The sequence below is a fragment of the Sminthopsis crassicaudata genome, chromosome 4 (assembly GCF_048593235.1).
Source record: "Sminthopsis crassicaudata isolate SCR6 chromosome 4, ASM4859323v1, whole genome shotgun sequence".
NCBI lineage: Eukaryota > Metazoa > Chordata > Mammalia > Dasyuromorphia > Dasyuridae > Sminthopsis > Sminthopsis crassicaudata.
Window position 1 is genome coordinate 92,844,893 of NC_133620.1, and position 21,436 is coordinate 92,866,328.

A 21,436-nucleotide genomic window follows, 5' to 3' on the forward strand; every position below is an offset into this window, starting at 1 on the left:
CTCCTCTTCTCTGTCTCAGACACAATAAATAATAAGTAATATAAGAAGATTGCAACAAAAAAAGATACTTTCCCCCCCCTTGTACTCTTTCCCATCTTTTGAAGAGACTGTGGTCCACACATACATTATTACATTCTCCTTTGATGACTGTTCTACCACTGTTCTGTCTCCTTAGTCAAATTTCTTTTGTGAGATTTGATGTTATTGTAAACTCCCTATGATTGTTGGAATAGAATCAAAACATATAGTCATTTCTCTTATGTTAAATCTTATGTTAGTATCTTTGTTTTGGAGACCTCAAAGTAACTTCTTAGGTGTTATCCAACATCATGTTTTAACACAATTAAGCATCAGTGTTCAAAATAAACAACAACATTGTTCTGAGTAGAGATGAAAGTATAGTTTGCTAAGTCTGAAGCTAAGTCTTTGGGGGATCATTCAGAATAATAGGTACATGGGATGCATTTAGAAAACTCAATACAGTTTTATTGCATATTCCAATTAATAATATAGATCTTTGACAAAAGATAGTAAAAAACAGCAAAGTTTAAATTTGAAGTTATAATAATGATATAAACTTGTAATTTTTCCATTAAGAAATGAATAGCTGCCTATTATACTTTTTATGGTACAGAAAAATTGAAATTGTGTCTGTACTCTTAGACATCAGAAACTACAAAATATTTTTACTGTCATTAAAGTTTTGTGCTCTTGAAATATACCTTGTGTTTCTATGCACTAACTACCCCCTTGAAAATCACTTGATTTTCTCTTAAAGCCTGTTCAGTTTCTATAGCATTTATAGTGATAATTTCCCCTATACTTAAAAATTGATAAGGGATTATTTTAATAATTTTACGGATGAATCTAAAAATAATTTAGAAGTAATATATGTATATATAATTTTCTTCCAGCTAATGTTATTTTAGCCACTCTTAATTATTATTTGGGGGGGGGGGAGAATACAAACATGGCATTTCACATAACCAACTTTAGAACTGTAGGCCTAGAAATACAGTAGAGTGTGAACAATAATGCAGAATGATAGCGAGAATGTCAGGGGCCGTTCTTTGTTGTGTCATTCATGCTGTCTTCTTTTTTCCATGAAGCCCATGAATATTTCACATATCTGCATCCTCATCCCCTATTCTTCTTGACTAATTTTCAGACTGTCTGAATTTGCATTTCACATGGTAGCTGATTAGGAGATGCCGAGTGCAGCAGTGAAGCCTCAGCAGGCGGTTACCATGGTGACCTTCAGCAGGATTTTAATGATGATACCACTAGTGGTTCGTTGAAGTCGGCCTGCCTGCAGGGCTACTTCACTGGAGCTAAGTGTGAAGTTGGATATGCGGATTCTCAGCCAAGGGGCAAATATCAAAGTCTGGCCCAGATAGAAGGTCTTAGAGTTAGGAAAGGGAAATAGATTCTACTTTTTACTTCATCCTATATACTTTCCAGTTTGGGGAAAAAAAGATATAAAGCAAAACATGTTATATTTTGTTCTTCTAGAATGGCAGTATGATCACCCATATTGGATAAATCAATTTTGTAACTAGTTAAAAGAAAACTTACAACATTTCTAGCTACATATATAAAATATTATATATAAGAACTGACATATATAGAATATTGTAGGCTATGTAATAATCTTCCTTTAATTATATAGATTTGTAAATCAATCTCCAGGATGAAAAAGCACTTTGAAATACATACATACATATCTATATCTATATATATGCATGTTTTTTGTATAAAAATATAAATTTTTTCTTTCTTAAAATATGAAGTTATAATTTTTAACTTTTTTTTAAACCATCCAGGATTATAATTAGCAAAGAACTAAATAGAAGTACTGCTGAGTTTTTAGAGTAATATCCTAAGCATTTTGTTTGCAGTAGTTTGGCACTATTAAGTTGGTAAATGACAAAGTTAGGCATCACTTAACAGTGACTCCAAATCTTTAATATTGAATTCAAAGAACAAATGCATTGTGTACCACAAATCTATGTAAATAAGTGGTCCTAAAGCTCAACAAAACTGTGTATTATTTTTAAAAATGTAGTTTATAAGCAAAGTAATTTTTTACAAATGTTTTCCCCCTTAGTTAATATAGTTGTAGTATATTGTGTGCTTACAAAATTGACTTTAATATAGATCTGTCACCCAAATTGCATTTAAAGTAGTCTATCTACATTGAAAGCATGGCAGGGAATAACAACAAATATCAAAGTATTTGATTGGATATGAATTGGAAATAATTAAATGTGGATATTTTAAATTATTAATAGCCTAATGAAAGATAGTTTTAAAAGTTAGAAGCTCCAAAATATTTTATATATTTGTCATTGTTTTGAAGACTCTCAAATATAAAATTCCTGTTTGTTTCTCTAAGGTTTTTTTAAGCCATATTACATTTTAAAATATGTAGTTGAACAAAAGAACATTTTTATAGATAATTAACTGATATGTCTGATCTTTAGTTTTAAAAATACTGACATTCTTCATGTATTTAGATGACAAGCCTTATATAATTATTTTAAATTATAATTCCTTATTTAAAATGTGAGAAAAGTTACACTTTACAGTTTTTATAAATGCCTTTAAAATATCATTCTTAAAGAATAAAATTTTCTTTCCCTAAGAATGATGAGCTAATCTGTGAAGCTGAAAATTTCTCTACTTTTAAAAAAAAATATATTCTATTGATAGGTCAGGGAGAATGTTTTTGTTTTTTTTACTTCATCTATCTCCTAATTTAATTTGAATTTGGTCATGCAAAAGATCTTGAAATTGACATTACTAGAGACTAAATGATGAAAAACAGAAAAGAAAGGTAAAGAGATAGCAGGAATAAAATTATTTTCTTAACTCCTCCAATAAGAAGCATCTTCATACATGAAACATCTGGTATCCACATATTGAAAAAATAAAAACCGTTTTTTTTTTTCTCAATAACATTTTAAGTTTTTAGAAATTATTTTAAACACTAAAATTATGCAAACTACTCTCAACCCCCCCAAAAAAAATTTGACTGATTAAATTAATAGCTCTTTTAAAAACATAAATAATTGGATTGGCAACAAATTTAAAAACAAAGCATGACCCTCTAATGTATTATTTTACTTCACAAATATAAAATGCATAATTTAATATCTTAACATTTTAATTCTAAGCATTGTGCAGGCTGTACAATTCACAGCTTCAGTAAATACTTGTGAATTGATTTTTCAGCATTCATTAATATCAGGTTTGTTGAGAAGATAGAAGAAAGGTTAAGCAAATATGTTTCTTTCTTTAGTTGCCTTTAATAATTCTGTTTCAGCCTTGGGGCATGAAGAAATATGTTCAAGAGTATGGAGGTTGCCAGTGAAAGTGGAAAGAAGTGGAAAATTGGAATTAAAGGGCCCATCAGGAGGTGAACTTGGTATGAGTAAATAGAATGGTTAAAGTTTGAGAACTGGAAGAAAGTAAATGGAGAGGAATGATAATAAACCATAGAACTTAACAGAAGGTTAAAATTTGCTTCAGAAAGTATTGGCAAAACATTTTTCATTGTATTCTTTTTGAAAAAGTAGATTATATTGTAACATGAGAGGAATATAGTCTTTCTTCATCTTTGCCTGTTTTGAAATGTCTTACATCTCTATTCAGATATCAACTCCATGAATCCTTTCCTCATTGCACTACTCAAAAGCATTTTTTGCCTTCTGCAAAATTTCTTATTGTACTTTATTTGTTTCTCCCTCACCCCATCTCATTCTGCTCTTTATTATACTTATTTGCATAAATATATCCATTTTCTTCCTCATTGAATTGTAAGTACCTAAAGTACCTACATAAATATATCCATTTTCTTTCTCATTGAATTGTAAGTACCTAAAGATGTCAGTAACAGTATTTTTCATCTTTGTATCCTAATACCAAGCTCAGTGCCTAGTAGTTAATAAATAATTGATTAATTATTCAACAATTAAAATTAATTGAGAGGAAGTTTTTATATTTTTGTAGTAACTTTAAATTGATTAAAACAGAGGTAAGCATCTTATATAGAATTTTATATTTATAATATACTTTTCTTATAATTATTTATATTTACAAAATTACTTCTAATTTGCACAGAATTATTAGTTCTACTTTTTCATTAAAAAAGTAAAGCTTAGTGATTTAATTTAATAGTTAGATCAAAGCATTATACTCACACTATTTACATTATTATTTATATGGGGGTTATCATAACTAATATTTCATGTAACATTTTTGTGAACATACTAAATTTCTTTTAATAAGGATATGCTTTCATATACTTCCACCTTTTAGTAATTAAATAGTTTTTTTGTGACAATAAATACCTTTAGGGAGATGGAAATCTAAAAAGTTATCATATTGTAAGTACCTTAAGGGTCAAGAACTATTTATCATTTTTCTTTTTTGTATCCTGAAGACATATTAAAGGCTTTGCACATAATAAGTGCTTCAAAAGTAAGTACTTTTTAGAGAATGAAAATTGTTTTGTTTTTTTTTTTGTTGAAATGACTTGTTCAATTCAATGTGAGTACGTAAAATCAGCAGCCTTTTAGTTTTATGATATGTAGTGAAAATCTTTGGACTCCCCTAAAGTTTAACCTAATTCAACTTATGTAAAACAGCAGCCTGTTCTATGGCTCAGTTGTAGAGAGTAAAACATTCCATATATATTATATATATATATATATATATATATATATATATATATATATATATATATATATATGTGTGTGTGTGTGTGTGTGTGTGTGTGTGTGTGTGTGTGTGTGTGTGTGTGTGTGTGTGTGTGTGTGTATATATATATATATATATATATACACACACACACACATATATATGTATACATACATATATATATGTATATATATACTTATATATATATGTATATATATACTTATATATATGTATATATATATTTATATATATATGCCATATTTCTTAAATTTTATGCAAAATATTAGCATGTACAAATTCTGAGAACGGCCTTTAATAAACATGTTCTTTAAAGATAATGAAAATAAAAGAGCAGTAATTGTAAATAAAACAACTTAATTTACATTCAAAATAAATGTTTTTTAATCTTCTGACAGCAATTTTTTAGAATGCAGTAGTAATTGAAAAATAAATAAACTTTGCCAACTTTGGCCTAACTTTTATTAATGAATTAAATTGATGAAAATGGCTAACAAAAATATTTTTCACAACTACCTTATGATTAAACCTTGTATTTTTTAATGCATTTTACTTTTCAAGTCTCTCATTTTTTATTTTCATTCATCTATCTATCTATCTATCTATTTATTCATAGCATTTGTCTTATCTCATGCTATGAGAACTTGAATGAAAATACACGTGGTCTCTTGGCAAATGAAGAAAGTGATCCTGAGAAGGATATATATAAACAAATTCCCTATAGTGATAACTTTTCTGTCATTGCAGAGATTATACAGTTGAGGTCCCTATCAAGTGATCTTTTCACCAGTATAGATATTCTATAGTTATTTCTTAGACTTATTTTTCAAATAAACTTCTTTTGCTCCCCTTATCCTTGTCATTTCTCATTTTTCCTCTTCTTATTCCTGCTCACTCTCTGTATTAGCAAAAATCACCAAAAATATATCTCAAATTATCTTAGTTTTGCTTTCTTTGCTCTGTATCAGTTCATATAAGTCTTTTTTAAAAAATTATGTATCTCTGAATCTCTCATTCATCATTTTTAAGGTATAATAAAATTCACTGTGTTCATATTGCTAGAGCTTTTTAGCCATTCTTTAATGGGTACTTACTTCATTTCCAGATTTTGTGCATGTTTTCTTATTTGTGGATTTTTTTTCCTTTTGTTTTCGTCTTTTTGGGACTATATACTTAGCTATTGTAATGTGGAGCAAAAGATTTGAACAGTTTAGTAACTAGTTTCACTGATTTGTTCGTGCAAAATATATGATTAAAATTCTTTAGAATAGTGATACAGATTGAATATGTGATTTTAGTGGCAAGGGTATTCGTCCCAAAACAGGTTAACTTTTCTGTAACTTAGAGGTCTAGAAAGTTAACTGGAGCACGAGTTGTTCATGTGACTTATTTAAGTCATAGACCTGGCTTCAGGGCCACGTGTGTCCACTATTCTGGCCCTATCAAAGTTCTATAAGTTTATCATTTTATGATACTTTTCCTCCCTTGTTTTAAGAATTCTCCATTAATTGCTGTTTTTAAAAACTTTGCTTGTATATCCATTTGGAGTTTACTGTGGTATGTATCAGATGCTGTTTATATATATATATGGATATATATATATATATATATATATATATATATATATATATATATATATATATATATATATATATGGATATAGAGATAGATAAAGATACACACATATATGTTGCCATACCACCAGTTTTTCACAGAAATTCTTGTCAGATTACAAGTCCTTTGTTGTAATAATTTATTAAACACTGGGTTGCCATGTTTGATTGCTTTCAGGTTTTTTTCTAATCTCTTTTATTAAAATAATCTTTAAGAAAGACTGTCCATCAATTTTTATCTCATTTAAGATCTGATAGGTCTTATTCATTTCGAGATTCTATACACTATTTTGTTTTTTATAATAAATTTGTCCAAGTAACTCCCTTATAATTTGTTTGGTGTGGACCTAAATAGACCTTAATAGGGGAAGAAGTAGCTACCATGATTTGGGGACATAATGTTACACAGAAAAAGGAGCTACTGGTTATACAGTCACACCTGAATTCAGATTCTCCCCCTGCTGTAGTGTGAACTTGGGAAAATTACTTAACTTTTCTTGGTTCTCAGTTCTCTTACTTATAAAATTTAAAGATTGGATTAGATAACTTCTGAAGTGCCTTTCAAAGTCAAATCTATGATCTTATGATCACTTAACCTCAAGTACATCACACAAGGAAAAAATAATCACAGTCACAGAGTGGGAAGGAATAATTTACCATAAAGAATTTTTGGTTATTCATATCTTTCAAGAATTTCAGTAAATAAAAGAATATGTTGAATTTCAAAGTGTATTAAAGTAATGGGCAACTGACTATCCAAACACATGATGTGTTGTTTTCTTTAATAGAAGACATTTCTTCATTGTAATAAGCATGGTAGAGAAAGGGAAATAGGATGTAAACTACTTGAGATCAAGGAATAAGTTTTGATTTTGTATCTATAGCATCTAGGGCAGTGCCTTTGCAAGTATACGTTTGTTCAATTGAGTTGCTTGAGTGCTGGCTTAAGAGTCACAAAGATTCATCTTCCTGAGTTTAAATATGGCATTATACACTTCTAGCTGTGTGACCCTAGGCAAGTCACTTCACCCTGTTTGCCTCACTTTGCTCATTTGTAAAGTAAGCTCCATTATCTTTGCAAGGAAAATCTCAAATGTGGCCATGAGAAGAATAAGACATGATTAAACAACAATAATGACAACAACAATAACAAAAACTTCTGGTTCTCTCTCTGTGGAATAATATTAAAAACCTTCTTTCAGTTAAAAAAATAGCATTAGGAATTTGGTTTCTTGGCCATTAATAATTTTTTAACCCTAGCCTGTGATTTCTTCCATCTAGAAAGCTTCTCTTTTTCAATGCAAATCAGCAACTACTCTGTAATTTAGTATATAGAAAGTTATCTAGAGTACAAATTGAGTAAATATCAAAGGCAGGATTGAACACTGCACTGAGGCCAGCTCTGTTTGCTTCATCAGGCTATTTCTCTACCCTAACTAGCTGAATGAAACTGGATAACTCATTTAACTTCTCTGGATTTCTGATCCTCATCTATAAAATGAATTATTTGGACTGAATAATCTCTAAAGTTACTTTTGAATGTAAACCTATTAACTGTGTTTAAAGGTAAAGTTTTTCTAATACTCATGTCCAAATGACTGCAAAAATGGAGAATGTTTATCAATCCAGTTTTCATAAGCAAGATTACCTATATATAAAACATACATGCGTTTATATACATACACACACATATTTGTATATACATAGAGACAGATATAGATATGTGTGTATGTCCTCTATTCCCACGCTGTGAATAGTTTGGGGTTTTTTTGTTTTTTTTTCAGGAAAGATTGAAGAATTGAAAAGGCACCTGATCTTTGTTTTATCTCATATCAAAGAACTGTGTTATGGAAAGGGAAGGAAAAAAAGAAAAGAAAAACCTCATATATTGTTTTGTATATTTTTAATGAAATTAAACTACATTTACAAAATTGCATTGTATCTGGAGACTCTGTATGCCTTTTATTATACTTATCTGAATAACAGCTTAACAACATAGATTTGCATGTATTCACAAGAGTAATTGAAGTTAAACCCTATCATGTTAATTGCCATTTATGACTTCTTCTCTAGATATTCTCTGTAGAATGTTTAAATATGTATGATAATTATATTCTGTGGCCTATGCATCTTTTAAAGATAAATCTATATATCTATAATATTTATCATAATTAAGCTTAGATATGAAAATATTAGCTGAAAGTGTGAATTTTTCGAGTGCTTGAATAGTAAAAATATAAAATAATGTTATAGTTGCTATTTAGTGGCGTCCTTATTCACATATTGTCATTTTAACATTTTATATTTTTAATAAATTTAAAATTTTCTAAAATTTTCCCTAAATGTTGTTTATGTATATGAACTCTTATCCTTTGTAACATAGATTGACCGCATATTGAAATCTGCCATGTTGAATTAAATCTCTAAAGATCTCTGAAAGGCCTGTTTTTGCTTTAAAAAGCATAGTTAAGTAGGGTCTCTGTTCACATATCCTTCTGAAGTGGCCCTGGAGACTTTTTTTCTTGAAAAAAATGAATCCAAATTGGTGCCCTGTTTTAGATATCATATGGGATCATGCAGAACCTTCTAACTTGTCCTGCAGGTCTTCCAGAGTTTTCAGGTGACATAGAATTATCTCATTCTTATGAAAAATTAATATTATATTTTTGTAATAATAATTATTTTCCTACTGGTCACTCAGTAGTATGTTGCCAATATAAGTTGGCGATATCTATTGATTTTGTGTGTGTGTATGTATGTGTGTATATTTAAAGCAAAAGGGGCACTTTGGAGCACTAAAATATTTTTCCTTGGATAGATGGAAATTGGGAATATCTGAGAGGCTGACATATCATAATTGGTCTCGGAGGGATTAGGTGAGAGTACCAATAACACCACTTTTTAGTATTCTATTGAGAAATTTATAGTGACCTGAAGTCATATTACAGATAAATCTCTATTATTATTATCTGGACAAGACTGAATTGGTAGATAATGGTTTATTGCCTTATCAAGGACTTATTGGTTCTCATTCTTTTAGTCTATTTAATACAGTTTCATTTACTGTTATATTACTATTAGAGCTGTGGTCTCCTAACAAAAATACGTGAACACTTCCTTCTACTTTGAAAAGATAAATTCTTAGAAAATTTTCTTACTAATTTAAATATAAATATACCCATACACCGAGCATTGGAAATTTTATTTTGTCTTGCCTTTGAAACTCTCTTTTAAAAAGTTCCTTTCTGGATTTCCAAATTTCTTCTGAATTTATTGACAGTCTCTTTTGTTCAGATTTAATATTCTGAAAAATAGTTTATCAGACTTCAAATAATGATTATTTCAATGTATTATTTGTTTATACAATGGTATTATGCAGTTTATTGTCACCCTGTATTTGACAAATGAACTTTAAAAAAATACATAAATATTACATATACATTATATGGCAATATTTGGAAGAGGGATACATTTAAAATCATGAGAGTGATTTTTTTTACTTGCTTTTGGCAGATTTATATTGTAGCACATTTATTTTGAAGAATATTGGCATTCTAAAAGCAATAAATTTGTATTGAAGAGGAAAATAGTCTTTTATGAAGTCATTTTTGCCCTGAGTCTTCCACAGATCCCAGATACTTTTTAGGTTTTTTTTTCCCCCTTCATTTCAATGTTTTAAGAAAGCTAGACCTGAAATGCATTTTTATTTTTGGCTGTGCTCTTCTCATGATGCTTGTGCTTTTTCCCTCTCTAGGTTTATAGCATCTCTGCTGTGCATAATATTGCCTAGCTGGTATCCCTGAGTTTTTTTCCTCATTTCAGTTTTTGACTAGTTTTCTAGGAGGGCTAGTTTTCTCTTAAATTTGCAGTTAGCTCTTTTTTTTCCCATTGTTTAGGCCCCCAGAAACTTTTTCTGCTCTGACAGCATCATCAGTTTCTCTCTGCTCCCTACTGGATAGGAATTTCTCCTTTTGGTTGACTAGCTTCACTGAAAAGTGCTATAACTGTTGGTAGGAAAGAAGTAGAGGAAGACCCCCTACCTCTTTCTGATACTGTCTGGTGAAGGTGCAGGGATCCCATTCCACAAAATTAATTCCTACCTGGACTATTGATTCATGGCAAAGTTGGCAAACTAATTTTTTAAAAGAATTCCTAGAAATGAGGCCATTTATTGTATTAAAAAGTAACATTTTATCATCTTCCCTTACTTTCAGTGATTACATCTTGGGGGAGGGGGAAGAAGAGTAATAAATAAATACTTTCCCTCTCTTCCTCACCACATCCATTAGCGTTTGTTAAATGGTATTTAATTAAAAATAATTTTATTACAAAAAATTGTAGTATTCCTTTAAACATAAAACTCAATTTATAAAAATCAGTTTATACACTGATTTCACGAATAGATTTATGTTCCTTGTACTTTGAGATGCTCATTTATATTATTTTAAATTGAATGTTTGAAACAAAATACTTGTTTTATGTGGATACAATGAAGCAAACAGAAATCTTAAAATTGATACTGAAGAGTATTTTTAAATAATTTATATTTATTTCTTCAATATAACTAACACATATCAGTCAGTGAATAAACAATTTATTACATGCCTTCTATAGTCCAAGTACTGTGTTAAGCCCTAGAGTTACAGAGAGAAAGAAATGAAGGGAAGAAGGGAGAGAAGGGAAGAGAGAGAAAATATAGTCTTTGGCCTCAAGGAAGTTAAAAATCTAATGGGAGAGATAATATGCAAACAAATATATACAAAGTAAACTGCATATACAAGATAAATAGAAAATCATAAATAGGAAAAAGAGGATAAGCTATTAGAATGAAGAGATGTTAGAAAAGGTTTCTTGTGGAAGGTGGAAATTTCAGTAGGAAACCAAGGAAGTCAGTATTGGGAACACAAGGAGAAGAAAATTTCAGAGATAGGAGATAGCCAAAGAAAATACCCTACTTTCAATTCTGATGGACACGGCCCTTCCCAACAATGAGATGAGCCAAATCAGTTCCAAGAGCAGTAATGAACTGAACCAGCTATACCCAGAGAAAGAACTCTGGGAGACGACTATGACTACATAGAATTTCCAATCCCTATATTTTTGTCTGCCTACATTTTTTACTTTCTTCACAGGCTAATTGTATACTGTTTCAAAGCCCAATTCTTTTTGTACAGCAAAATAATTGTTTGGACATGTATTATATTTAACTTATACTTTCACATACTTAACATGTATTGGTTAACCTGCCCTCTTGGGGAAGGGGAAGGAGAAGAAAAGTTGAAACAAAAGGTTTTGCAATTGTCAATGCTGAAAAATTACCTATACATAAAATTTTTGTAAAAATAAAAATATATATTTTTTAAAATACCCTACTTCACAAAACACCTATATCAATTTAGGAAACTTGTAGATACAACTAACTCACCGATCTTGTAGTTGATAAAAATTGAAAATCAGCCAAGATCCCATATTTATTCCTTAGAACATTATCCAAGTTATCAAATTGTTGTTCACTTGTTCAGTAGTGTCTGATTTTTCATTACACCCATGTGGGATGTTCTTGGTAAAGATATTGGAATGGCTCACTATTTCCCTCTCCAGTAGATTAAGGCAAAGAGAGGTTAAGTGGCTTGCCCAAAGTCCCACAGCAAGTAAATTTCTGAGGCCACATCTAAATTCACATCTTTCTGATTTCAGGTCCAATGCTCTTTCCACTGAGCCACCTCACTGCTTCTGAGGCAAGCAAATTGAGTGACTTACTAAGGGTTACACAAGGAATGAGTGTCAGAGCCCAGTTTTGAACGTATTTATAAATATACAAGTTTAAAATATTCTAAATTACCCTTCCCCCCTTCAAGCAAAACTCAACTTTATGGCTCCCACTCTTCCAAAAGAATTGCAAATAGTAAATTCTTGATCTGCCCTAATGACTTTAATTTCATTTTTGAAAGGTGGGAAACCAACAAGGGGAATTCTGAATCTGATTCTCACTAAGAAATAGTAAACTAGGTATCGATGTTACCTACCTTGGGGAAGAGTGACCACTGACATGCAACCTGGATGTGAAAAAGGATGAATTTATGATAATAGAAAGATAGATAATACAGATAATGAAGAACCAAAGAGCTTACCTTTCAACTACTCAACTACTTTATTGTTGTTGCTATTTTTTAACTTTTTTCAAGTTTTACAAAATGTTGGAAATAAGAGAGAATGAATATAAAACATAATAATTTAAGGTAAATTGTATCTAAAATGCTAAAGCTTAGTGTAAAGTATATAAAGATAAAAAAATTAAAAAGGGTAGGTTGGGGGAATTGATGAATTTTTTTGTGGGAGCTATATTAGGAAAAAGAGGAGGGTCAAAGAAAGTGTTGGTTGGATTATTTATAACTAACAACAGAAAGATGGCTTTGTTGTTCAGTGCTTTTCCTATGTTTTTTTGTTCTTTACCAAAGATTGTTACCAAATAACATTTGCCCTGAAAAGAACAGAATAAAAATGGCAAATTGAAAATTAATAGTAAATGTAAAGTAATTAATTAAAAGAATATCTAGTGATCCTTGTGAATTCTAGTCCAGGTGAACTTTGTCCTCAGATACTCTTAGAATTGATTGGATATGATTGCTGAGCTGCTATAAGTTGTGTTTGAAAGTCTGTGGACGATAAAGAAGGAGTTGGAGGATTAGATATGGACAAATAATACTCTGATGTAATAATAATGATGGTAATAATAGTTAACATTTATACAGTGCTTTCCAAATATCTGATTTGATCCTCACAAAAACCTTGCAAGGTATCGGTTTTATAGATGAGGAAACAGAGGCAAACAAAATTAAGTTGATTTGCCCAGGGTCACACAACTATCAGGTGTCTGAGGTTGGATTTCAATTCAGATCTTTGTGATTCCAGGCCCAATATTCTGTTCCCTGCACCACCTAGTTGCCCTTTCAGAAAGAGACAGAAACTGGAATCTACAAACTAAATGCTGATTTCCTTGATCTTGATTTTTGATAGAATTCTAGAATGGTTATTAAAGAGGTGATTAATGAACATCTAGAAAAGGAACTGGTGATCACAGAGAATCAGCATGACTTCAGCAAGAGCAGGTCATGCCAATCAAATCATATTTTTAAAAACAAAACAAAACAAAACAAAAAACAAACAAACAATTAAAAACAATTCCTAAGCAAGCAGGTCAGGGGAATGACGACCTTCAATTTTAACCAAGATTTTAGTAAGGCATTTGATAAAGTAAGTTGTTCTTATGAAATTTCAATGGGATGAATATAACTCTTAATATTTATGCTCAGAAATAAGCTTTTCACAGTTAAAGAACTGTTTAAAAATGCTAAGGATTATAGTAGACTCAAAACTTAATATGAGTCAACACTGTACCATGATGGCCAAAAAAAAAAAAAATTGAAGTAGGTCTATATTTTTAGACACATAACTTAAAGGAATAAGCAGATGATATTCATGCAGTGGTACTCTGTGTCTTGATCTGACCACATGTGCAGTATTACCTTGAGTTCTAAAAAAAAGAATTGATATGAAGAAGAGCATCCAGAGGAGAGCAATCTATATAGAAAAGGATCTTTAGTTAGTGCCATAAGAACACCATTAGAAACTATGTAATTTTTAATCTGCAGAAGTCAGAAAGAGACAGATTTAGGTTTGATATCATGAAAACTTTTAAACAATGAAAGCTATCCAGAAGTGGAATATGGGCTGAGATCTCACTGGATATCTTCTGGCAAAGCCTAGATGACCACTTTGTTGGCTTGTTTTGTGTTCAAGCTGCTAGGGTTCCTCCCACTTCTAAAATCCTTGATTAATTTAACAAGGTCATACCAGAGTTGTTGACTGAATTTCTATGAGGTTTATTGATGTTTGATATTACCTTCTTTTACATGGTTGAAATCATTGTATATGGTTTCTTTTTTTCTGAGCTTATTCATGCTCATCTTATAGACCTATTTAGTAATATGTTATAATAAGTCTTATATAGCTTTTAGACTGAATAAATGTTTGCAAGGATTTTATGAAGAGCATGGTACTTGAACATCTAAAGTTTGTAGGGATGATACCATAAGGATCAAACTTCTTTGAGAAATATCTCTTTGAATAGAGGAATCTAGTCTACATTTAGGGGGAAAAATGCACTTTTCATATTTACAAGTTTATTAATGTATATATGTAAAATGCTATGAAATGAAACATTAGATTTTTATATACCTAATAAAATGTCTATCCTTAGGCATTTTTAGAATAAAACCGTAAGTATATTTAGTTTCTCACTGTAAGCATCTCACCACTATAATATTGGTGTTTAATGTGGTTTTAAGATTGTTTTATTTGTTTTTTTTTTCCAGCTACGACAATTAGTAAATATGTGCATCAATCCAGATCCAGAAAAGCGACCAGATATAACCTATGTTTATGATGTAGCTAAGCGGATGCATGCATGTACTGCAAGCAGCTAAGCACATGACAGATCATGAAGAATAGAACCAGAAAATGTTCAAGTATTTTTGTGCAGATCATACCTCCCTTCTGTTGTCTATGTGCTAAGTATAGTTTTTCAGAGCTGACTGATGTGCTTTGAATCCTTAACCAGTTTTCATATCAGCTTCATTTTGTACCAATTCAAATTTTGCCTTGCCCATACAAAAATCATTTTTGGGAATAAGGAGATTTTAATATTAGAAATTGGAAAGCAATAGAACTTTAAAATTTGGAATGGTTAAATCTTTTCTAAAGTTTTGATTTTTCTTGCTGATAAAATTGTGTTCAAATACATATCAAGTGCCAAAATATTGATGGTGGAGTTTGGCACATGTCATATTAGACTTATTTCTTGAGGCAAAAATCTCTAAGCGTGTGTTTCATCTATTATTTCATCATTCATGGAAAAGCACAATTGTGAACTTTTAAATAATTGCAAATTTTTAAAAGTTGAAGGTGCATTTAGTTATTAATGTATTGCAGTTTTAAAAATAACTTCTCTAAGTGTAGACAAAACTAAACATTTGTAATTTCTCAGCTTATGTATTAAAAATATAGCTTTGAAAGGTTTTTGGGAAAATGTGTTGGACACTGATGAATTTATGTATATTTTTATCTTTTCCTTTCGTTAAAATGGTATAAATGAATCCATAAAAAAATGGTTAAGGATTTGTTTGGCTGGTGTGATATTCATTTTAAAATTTGCACGTTGCCCAAGGCTTTTTGTGTGTTTTTATTGTTGTTTGTACATTTTAAAACATTTTTCTTTGAATGACTTTGCAGTACTATATTTGAATTCCTTTATCAATTTAATACATTTAATCCATAAACTCAGTGACAAGTTATAACTGTGCACTATAATGTAAGCATATGTTTTTATTCCTATATTTCCTGATGTGTAAGATCTGTTCCTTTCAGAAATATTTTTTATATTCTGCAACAGTTACTTTCTTATTTATATTTTTAAAAATTCATTTTATTCATAAATGTCTCAATTGTGCAGAGTACATGCTGATGATACCCTTTTTAAGTACATAGTTTACCAGTAATTTTCTTGAATTGAATAGCAAGTTCAGTATATGTTTTTTGATTTTGTAAGATTTTGGTCACTGTTTATGCATAGATGATTATTTTCTTTTGATGGAGAGGAAGAAAAGATATGTTTTGTAATGTACCTGTGGATGTTGATACAAACAGCTTCAATTATTTGAATATTGAGATAATGTTTTAGCATATATTTAAAGCTATAAAAGTAGGTCATTACTTCAGCCCAAATTTTTATGAGATCATCATTTTTGTTGAGAAGATTCAAGAGAAGTCCAGTGTTCTGTCCTTCATATATGAAGATAACACATTTTAAAGCTTCTTTTAGGTTAAAAAAAATCCACAGAGTATAAAACCCCTGTAGTTAAATACTGTTTTTCATATGTCTTTGATCTAATGTGCGTGTGACAGTTGTACCCAGTGCCTTGAATAGAAATTTTGAGCCAAAAGAGAATGCTAAGTTTAGTAATTACAGAGACACAGTGCTACTGTAAAACATTGGAGTAGGTTTTATTGTTAACACAGAAGCTTCCTGTGCAGTGAAGATATACACTAGAGGACAATCTTACCCATCATTTTTAATATGCTTTGCCATATAAGTATGTGAAAATCTGTAGCTGAATATACAGACAGGTTTTCAATCAATTTTTAAACTTCAAAATTCATAAAGTATTCATGATATATAATGATTTTATCTTTCTAAAAATTAGTCTATAACATTTGGGGGTTCTGATATATTAATTTTAATGTGAAAAAAAACTACTTGTCCTTTACCCTGAAACTAAATGTAATTTATTTCTTTTGCCCTGACTACACTTTTAAGCATCCATAGAAATTTATCTGCAGAATTATGAACTGAATCATTTTAGTTGACCATTGATGTCATATTCATTTTAATGTTGCAGTAAAAGTGATTGAGATGAAGGATGCTCTTTCCTTCCTGCAGTCTTTTAAAAAACACATGGGCCTAAAATTCATTAGCTTGACTATCTACTGTGCCTTATACAGAAATATTTGGCCACTATAATATGCTATTTGTCTATGTGATAAGTATGTGTGTGTCTCTCTTGTGCATGCACACACACACATACACATATACACACTAAAAGACCATATGGGGGAAGAAAATAATGCTTGAGGAAGACCCTCACCACACTTTTGTTAAAGCTGTGTTTCATAGATTGTATCATTATTTTGACTTTAAATGTGCATATTATTTTTTTGAAGAAACCACGGTGTTAAAAGTCAAATTTTAATTTTTAAGGGGATCATTTCAAAGAAATTATGAAGGTAGATGTTTATGCATTGGTTGACTTTCTAAACACACCTACAAACTGTTCTCTTTATTTCAGTTTAATAATAAACTGTCATACTGACTAAACTAAGCCGTTAAATTGATTTCAGAAGCAATAAAATGAAAGGTACACCTGATTCTAACACTTAGATGTGGTAATAGTTACCCAGAGAATAAAAATGTGGTGTAACTTTTTTCACATACAAACGTTTATAAAGGGTGAATGAAGCATGCCCCTATTTAAATAAAGTGCTCAATAGAATGTGATGATTGTCAATTTAGTAAAAATTATTAAAAACCATTTCATGAATGCCTTACATTCTAAATATTATCTATTACAAAACACCTTTCTAGTACCCTTATACTGTAGGTGTTGCTCTTAACATTTACCATGATATTTATTTTAACCAAAATGTTATTTGCATTAAATGTTTATTCTTTAAAATGAATGTATTATGTTTATAATCTTCAAGTGTATAATTATTCTTTGCCTCATTTCAGTAGTACTGTAACATTGACTTCTTTTGTGAAATACTTTTATTTTGTTAATGCTTTAAATACACATGCTAAAATGATTCTTAGTGGCTTGAAAAATATACAATATCCTAATATAAATAAAATACAAAAAAATAAGAGTAATATGGTAAGATTGTGTACTGATTACTTTTCCAAGAGTCTTTCATCTTTTTTTTTCCCTAGTGTTTAATACATTTTTCACATTTTGATTTTTCACATTTACTTTGGCACATTGTTGAAACCCAAAATTCAGTAATGTACTTGTATCTGAGAGCTAAGTGGGACCAAATTCAGCCTTAGTTCACTAGGAGCAGACTCAGGTTTTGTTTTTATTCCTGACTTACACTTTGTCACCACGTCCTTGCCTATTATTTAAGTGCAGAAGAGTCACAACTTGTTAGAAAAAATGCTTAGACCTTGTTAGATTTTAAGACATTATTCCACTTATGTGATCCTGATCATATGGAAATGTTTTATTGACTGTACTCTGTCTCTTTCTAGTTGCTCTTTTGCACTTTCTCTCTCAAATGATAAGTGGGTTCTAGGACTAAAATGTGAGGCTAGAGAGCTTAGTAGTATAATCTGCCTCTTATTTTCTACATGGAAGGAGAAGGGAAAGGTAGTAGCACCTTCCTACCATGACAGTGGTATTGTAGTACACAGTATATTATCCTAGCATCCCAGATATTCAACTCTTTTCTGCAGATGAGAATTTCATAGCTTATGCTAAATACCATATTAAAGACTTAGGCCATTCTTTCTACTTTTAGTAGATATGGGGAAAAAAAATTTTTTTTAAGGGGAATGTCAAGTAACCACTAAGGAAATCTTTGGGGAAATGCAAAAATGATGATGACAATAAGAATCCATAAAACACGTTAAAAATCAAATAATAGTTTAGTTATATGAAGAAAGTAAAGTAACCTCTTTTCAGATCTATTTTGATACTTTTACATTTATAATTACATACATTTAACATTTACTTTATGATTATTTTTATTTTTAATTATTTTCTCCTGTAACTAAATTAGCAATAATAAACATGCAGGAGAAGTGGTACAAAATTCAATGAAAAAAAATATGTATATATACACATAATAACTAGAAAAGGAAATAGGTCATTCAAGATGAGAAATAGATACCCCAAGTAATACACTTGTACTCCCAGCTTCTTAAATTGTGGTTTGTGATCTCATATGGAGTCTCATAACTGAATGTGGTCATAAAATTATGATTTCTTATCAGTAAATTGTATGCTTGTTTTACATATCTATGTTCTCAGGATCATGTGAAAATTCTCGGGTTCAAAGAAGTCATGAGTGGAAAAACTTTTTGGTGGATCCATTTCCACTCCATTTTCAACTTTTGGGGGGGATTCAGTTTCCTTTTTTGGACCAAGAATGGACTTACAAATCACAGTTTAAGAAGTTGGACTCTAGAGAGTTTAAAAAAAAAAAACCTTGAGAATGCTACAAAGACCTTCTTTGGAAGACTTATAAGCATGAATGGGGAGGTAGTAGGGTGCCAGAGGGATAAAATAATGGATCCATTAAATTCCAAATATTAGCCTAAAATTTTACTTCATTAGTTTAAAGTTCAATGTAAAATTTATATAGCATACAAAATGATAGGTACAGTAGATAGACACTAACACTAGTATTCCCCTATTATTGATTTGAGTGTTTTGTTGTATCAAAGTGGGAATAAGTCAACTTATACATTGACTAATCTGACAATGTATACAATATTCTGCCTTTCTGTTCCTCAACTTGTATGAGAAAAAGTCAGCATGGGGTATTCCCTGCAACCATTATTGGTTCTTCAATTGCACAGAATTCAATTTCATTTTAGTGATCTCAAAAATTATATTTTAATTGGAGCTAACAGATTGTTAGAGGCTTTCAACAAGTAGAAAGTTACATGGACAGTAGTTTAAAGCAAAACTTTTTTTTCTAGGCCTACATAAAGTTATTTGTACAAAATAAAAAGTGGGAATTAATGAGGGAGAATATGTAGCAATTTCAGTATTATTGTATGGTGTTCAGCTATATTATACCAGCCCTAACTCCTATGTGCTGAAAATCAAAGTGTGGAAGAGAACCTCAGTCATTGTATGGGTTTTCTTATAGCAATAATTAATCTTAACATGTTCTATGAGGTTGGTAGTGCAAGTATTATTATTTTTCCACTTTATAGGTGAGATAAAAGTCAGTGGTTATGTGATTTTCCTTGATATTCACACAACCACAAAGCCTGGATTGTAATTCAGGTCTCCTCACGCCAAGTCCTGAATGTTTTCCATTATATCACATTGCCTTTCAGTGTGACTTTCTAAAGCATGACTAAAGGGAAGCAAGAACTTTTTGTCTTTTCAGTCTCGTGGAGGGCACATTGTTTACCCTTTAAACATGAAAGAAATATTTATTTTTTGTTTAAAACTGTTTATAGCCAACCTTCCAAATAATTGTAGAAATAAGTTATGTGAAAATGCACTGAAACAGTAATGTATACAAAATACAGAAGAAAATAAGTTGCAGTGTCTGCCTAAATGACTTATTTTCTTATTCCTAGCCTATCGAGTTTCTTTATGCTGCAGAGTTCGTGGTTCAACTTTCTTTCATTTTGCTGGGAATGTGATCATACTGAGATTTGTTAGATAATTTAGTACAGTGATGATTCAGAGTAATTAAAAATCTCATAGGAATGTGTCCAAACATAAGGATAAATAATAATTTTTTAGTAAATTTCTTTTGATGGTATTTATAGGATACAATTTAGTTGCAATTATTTTTACTTTTATTTGTTTTTCTTTCATCTTTCACAGAGAAAAATATATTTTGGACACAGGATTTTCCATGTTAAATACCACTACATTATGAACTAAATAGAAAGCCAGTCTTTTAAGTTGAAAGTGTTAAAGCCAGTTTTTTATGATTATGCCACAATGCCTTCACTGCATAAATGGTAAGTTAGCTCATCTGAAAGAATAGGGTTCTAAAAGTATATATTTTCTTCATAGAATCTTCTACTGATCAATTTGCTTTCATTGTCTAAATCATGTTTTTGGCTTACTTACAGAGAGGGAGAAGAGAAGGAATGGAGGAAAGAAGGGACAGAAGGGGAAAAAGAAAAAAGGGGAGAATTTATTTATTAAACACTATGTGTCAGAGGTACAAATAAAAGTAGTCAGAGTGTCAAGAGAGTCCCTATTCTCAGAGGAAGACAAAATAAAAATGGGAGCTGGAAGCAGTTGGAGACACCTGAGAAGTATCATGAGTCCTAATTTTGAGCAAAATCAAGCAAATGTTCACCAAAGAGAATCTAATGGTGGAATGGGGCAAATTTATAGCCTAAGTGGAGAAAGTAAGGTGTGAAACTGGCCAGGAAGAGAAAGGTAGAAATGTCCCTCTACTCAATTAAAATACTGAATTAGATCAAAGATAAAAAGTCAAAAGCAGAAATGTGTATTTGAGGATCATCACCGTAGACATGGCATTTCAAGCCAAGGGAGTGGATGAACTGCTGAGCTTTGTTGGAGACAATCATGAAATTGAGTCAACTTTGACCCTTTGATACTACATGGATCTGAAATCTCAGTTATGTCAGTATTCTTTCTAGCAGTACAGACCATAGCCTTTTGTGTGTACAAATCTTGTTCATGTCCTGCCCTACAGCATTTTTATGCTCTTCATGGTCTCTGTATGTTAAGGCACAAGATTGTACTTTTATTATGCTTTACCCA

At 30.6% G+C, this 21,436-nt stretch overlaps 1 protein-coding gene across 5 annotated transcripts in view; it reads left to right on the forward strand.

Annotated features, from left to right (window-relative positions):
* NEK7 (NIMA related kinase 7) overlaps positions 1–17,817 on the forward strand; it is a 179,418-nt gene extending 161,601 nt beyond the window's left edge. For 3 of the 5 annotated variants that reach the window (XM_074308693.1, XM_074308689.1, XM_074308692.1), the window contains one exon: positions 14,708–17,817. In XM_074308693.1, the coding sequence (XP_074164794.1) occupies positions 14,708–14,818 (111 nt within the window). In that variant the 3' untranslated portion in view covers positions 14,819–17,817. Of the gene's footprint in view, positions 1–3,325; positions 3,469–14,707 lie in introns of those variants that run through there. The other 2 variants (XM_074308691.1, XM_074308690.1) reach the window with 2 other exon arrangements.
* Positions 17,818–21,436: the final 3,619 nt, after the last annotated feature.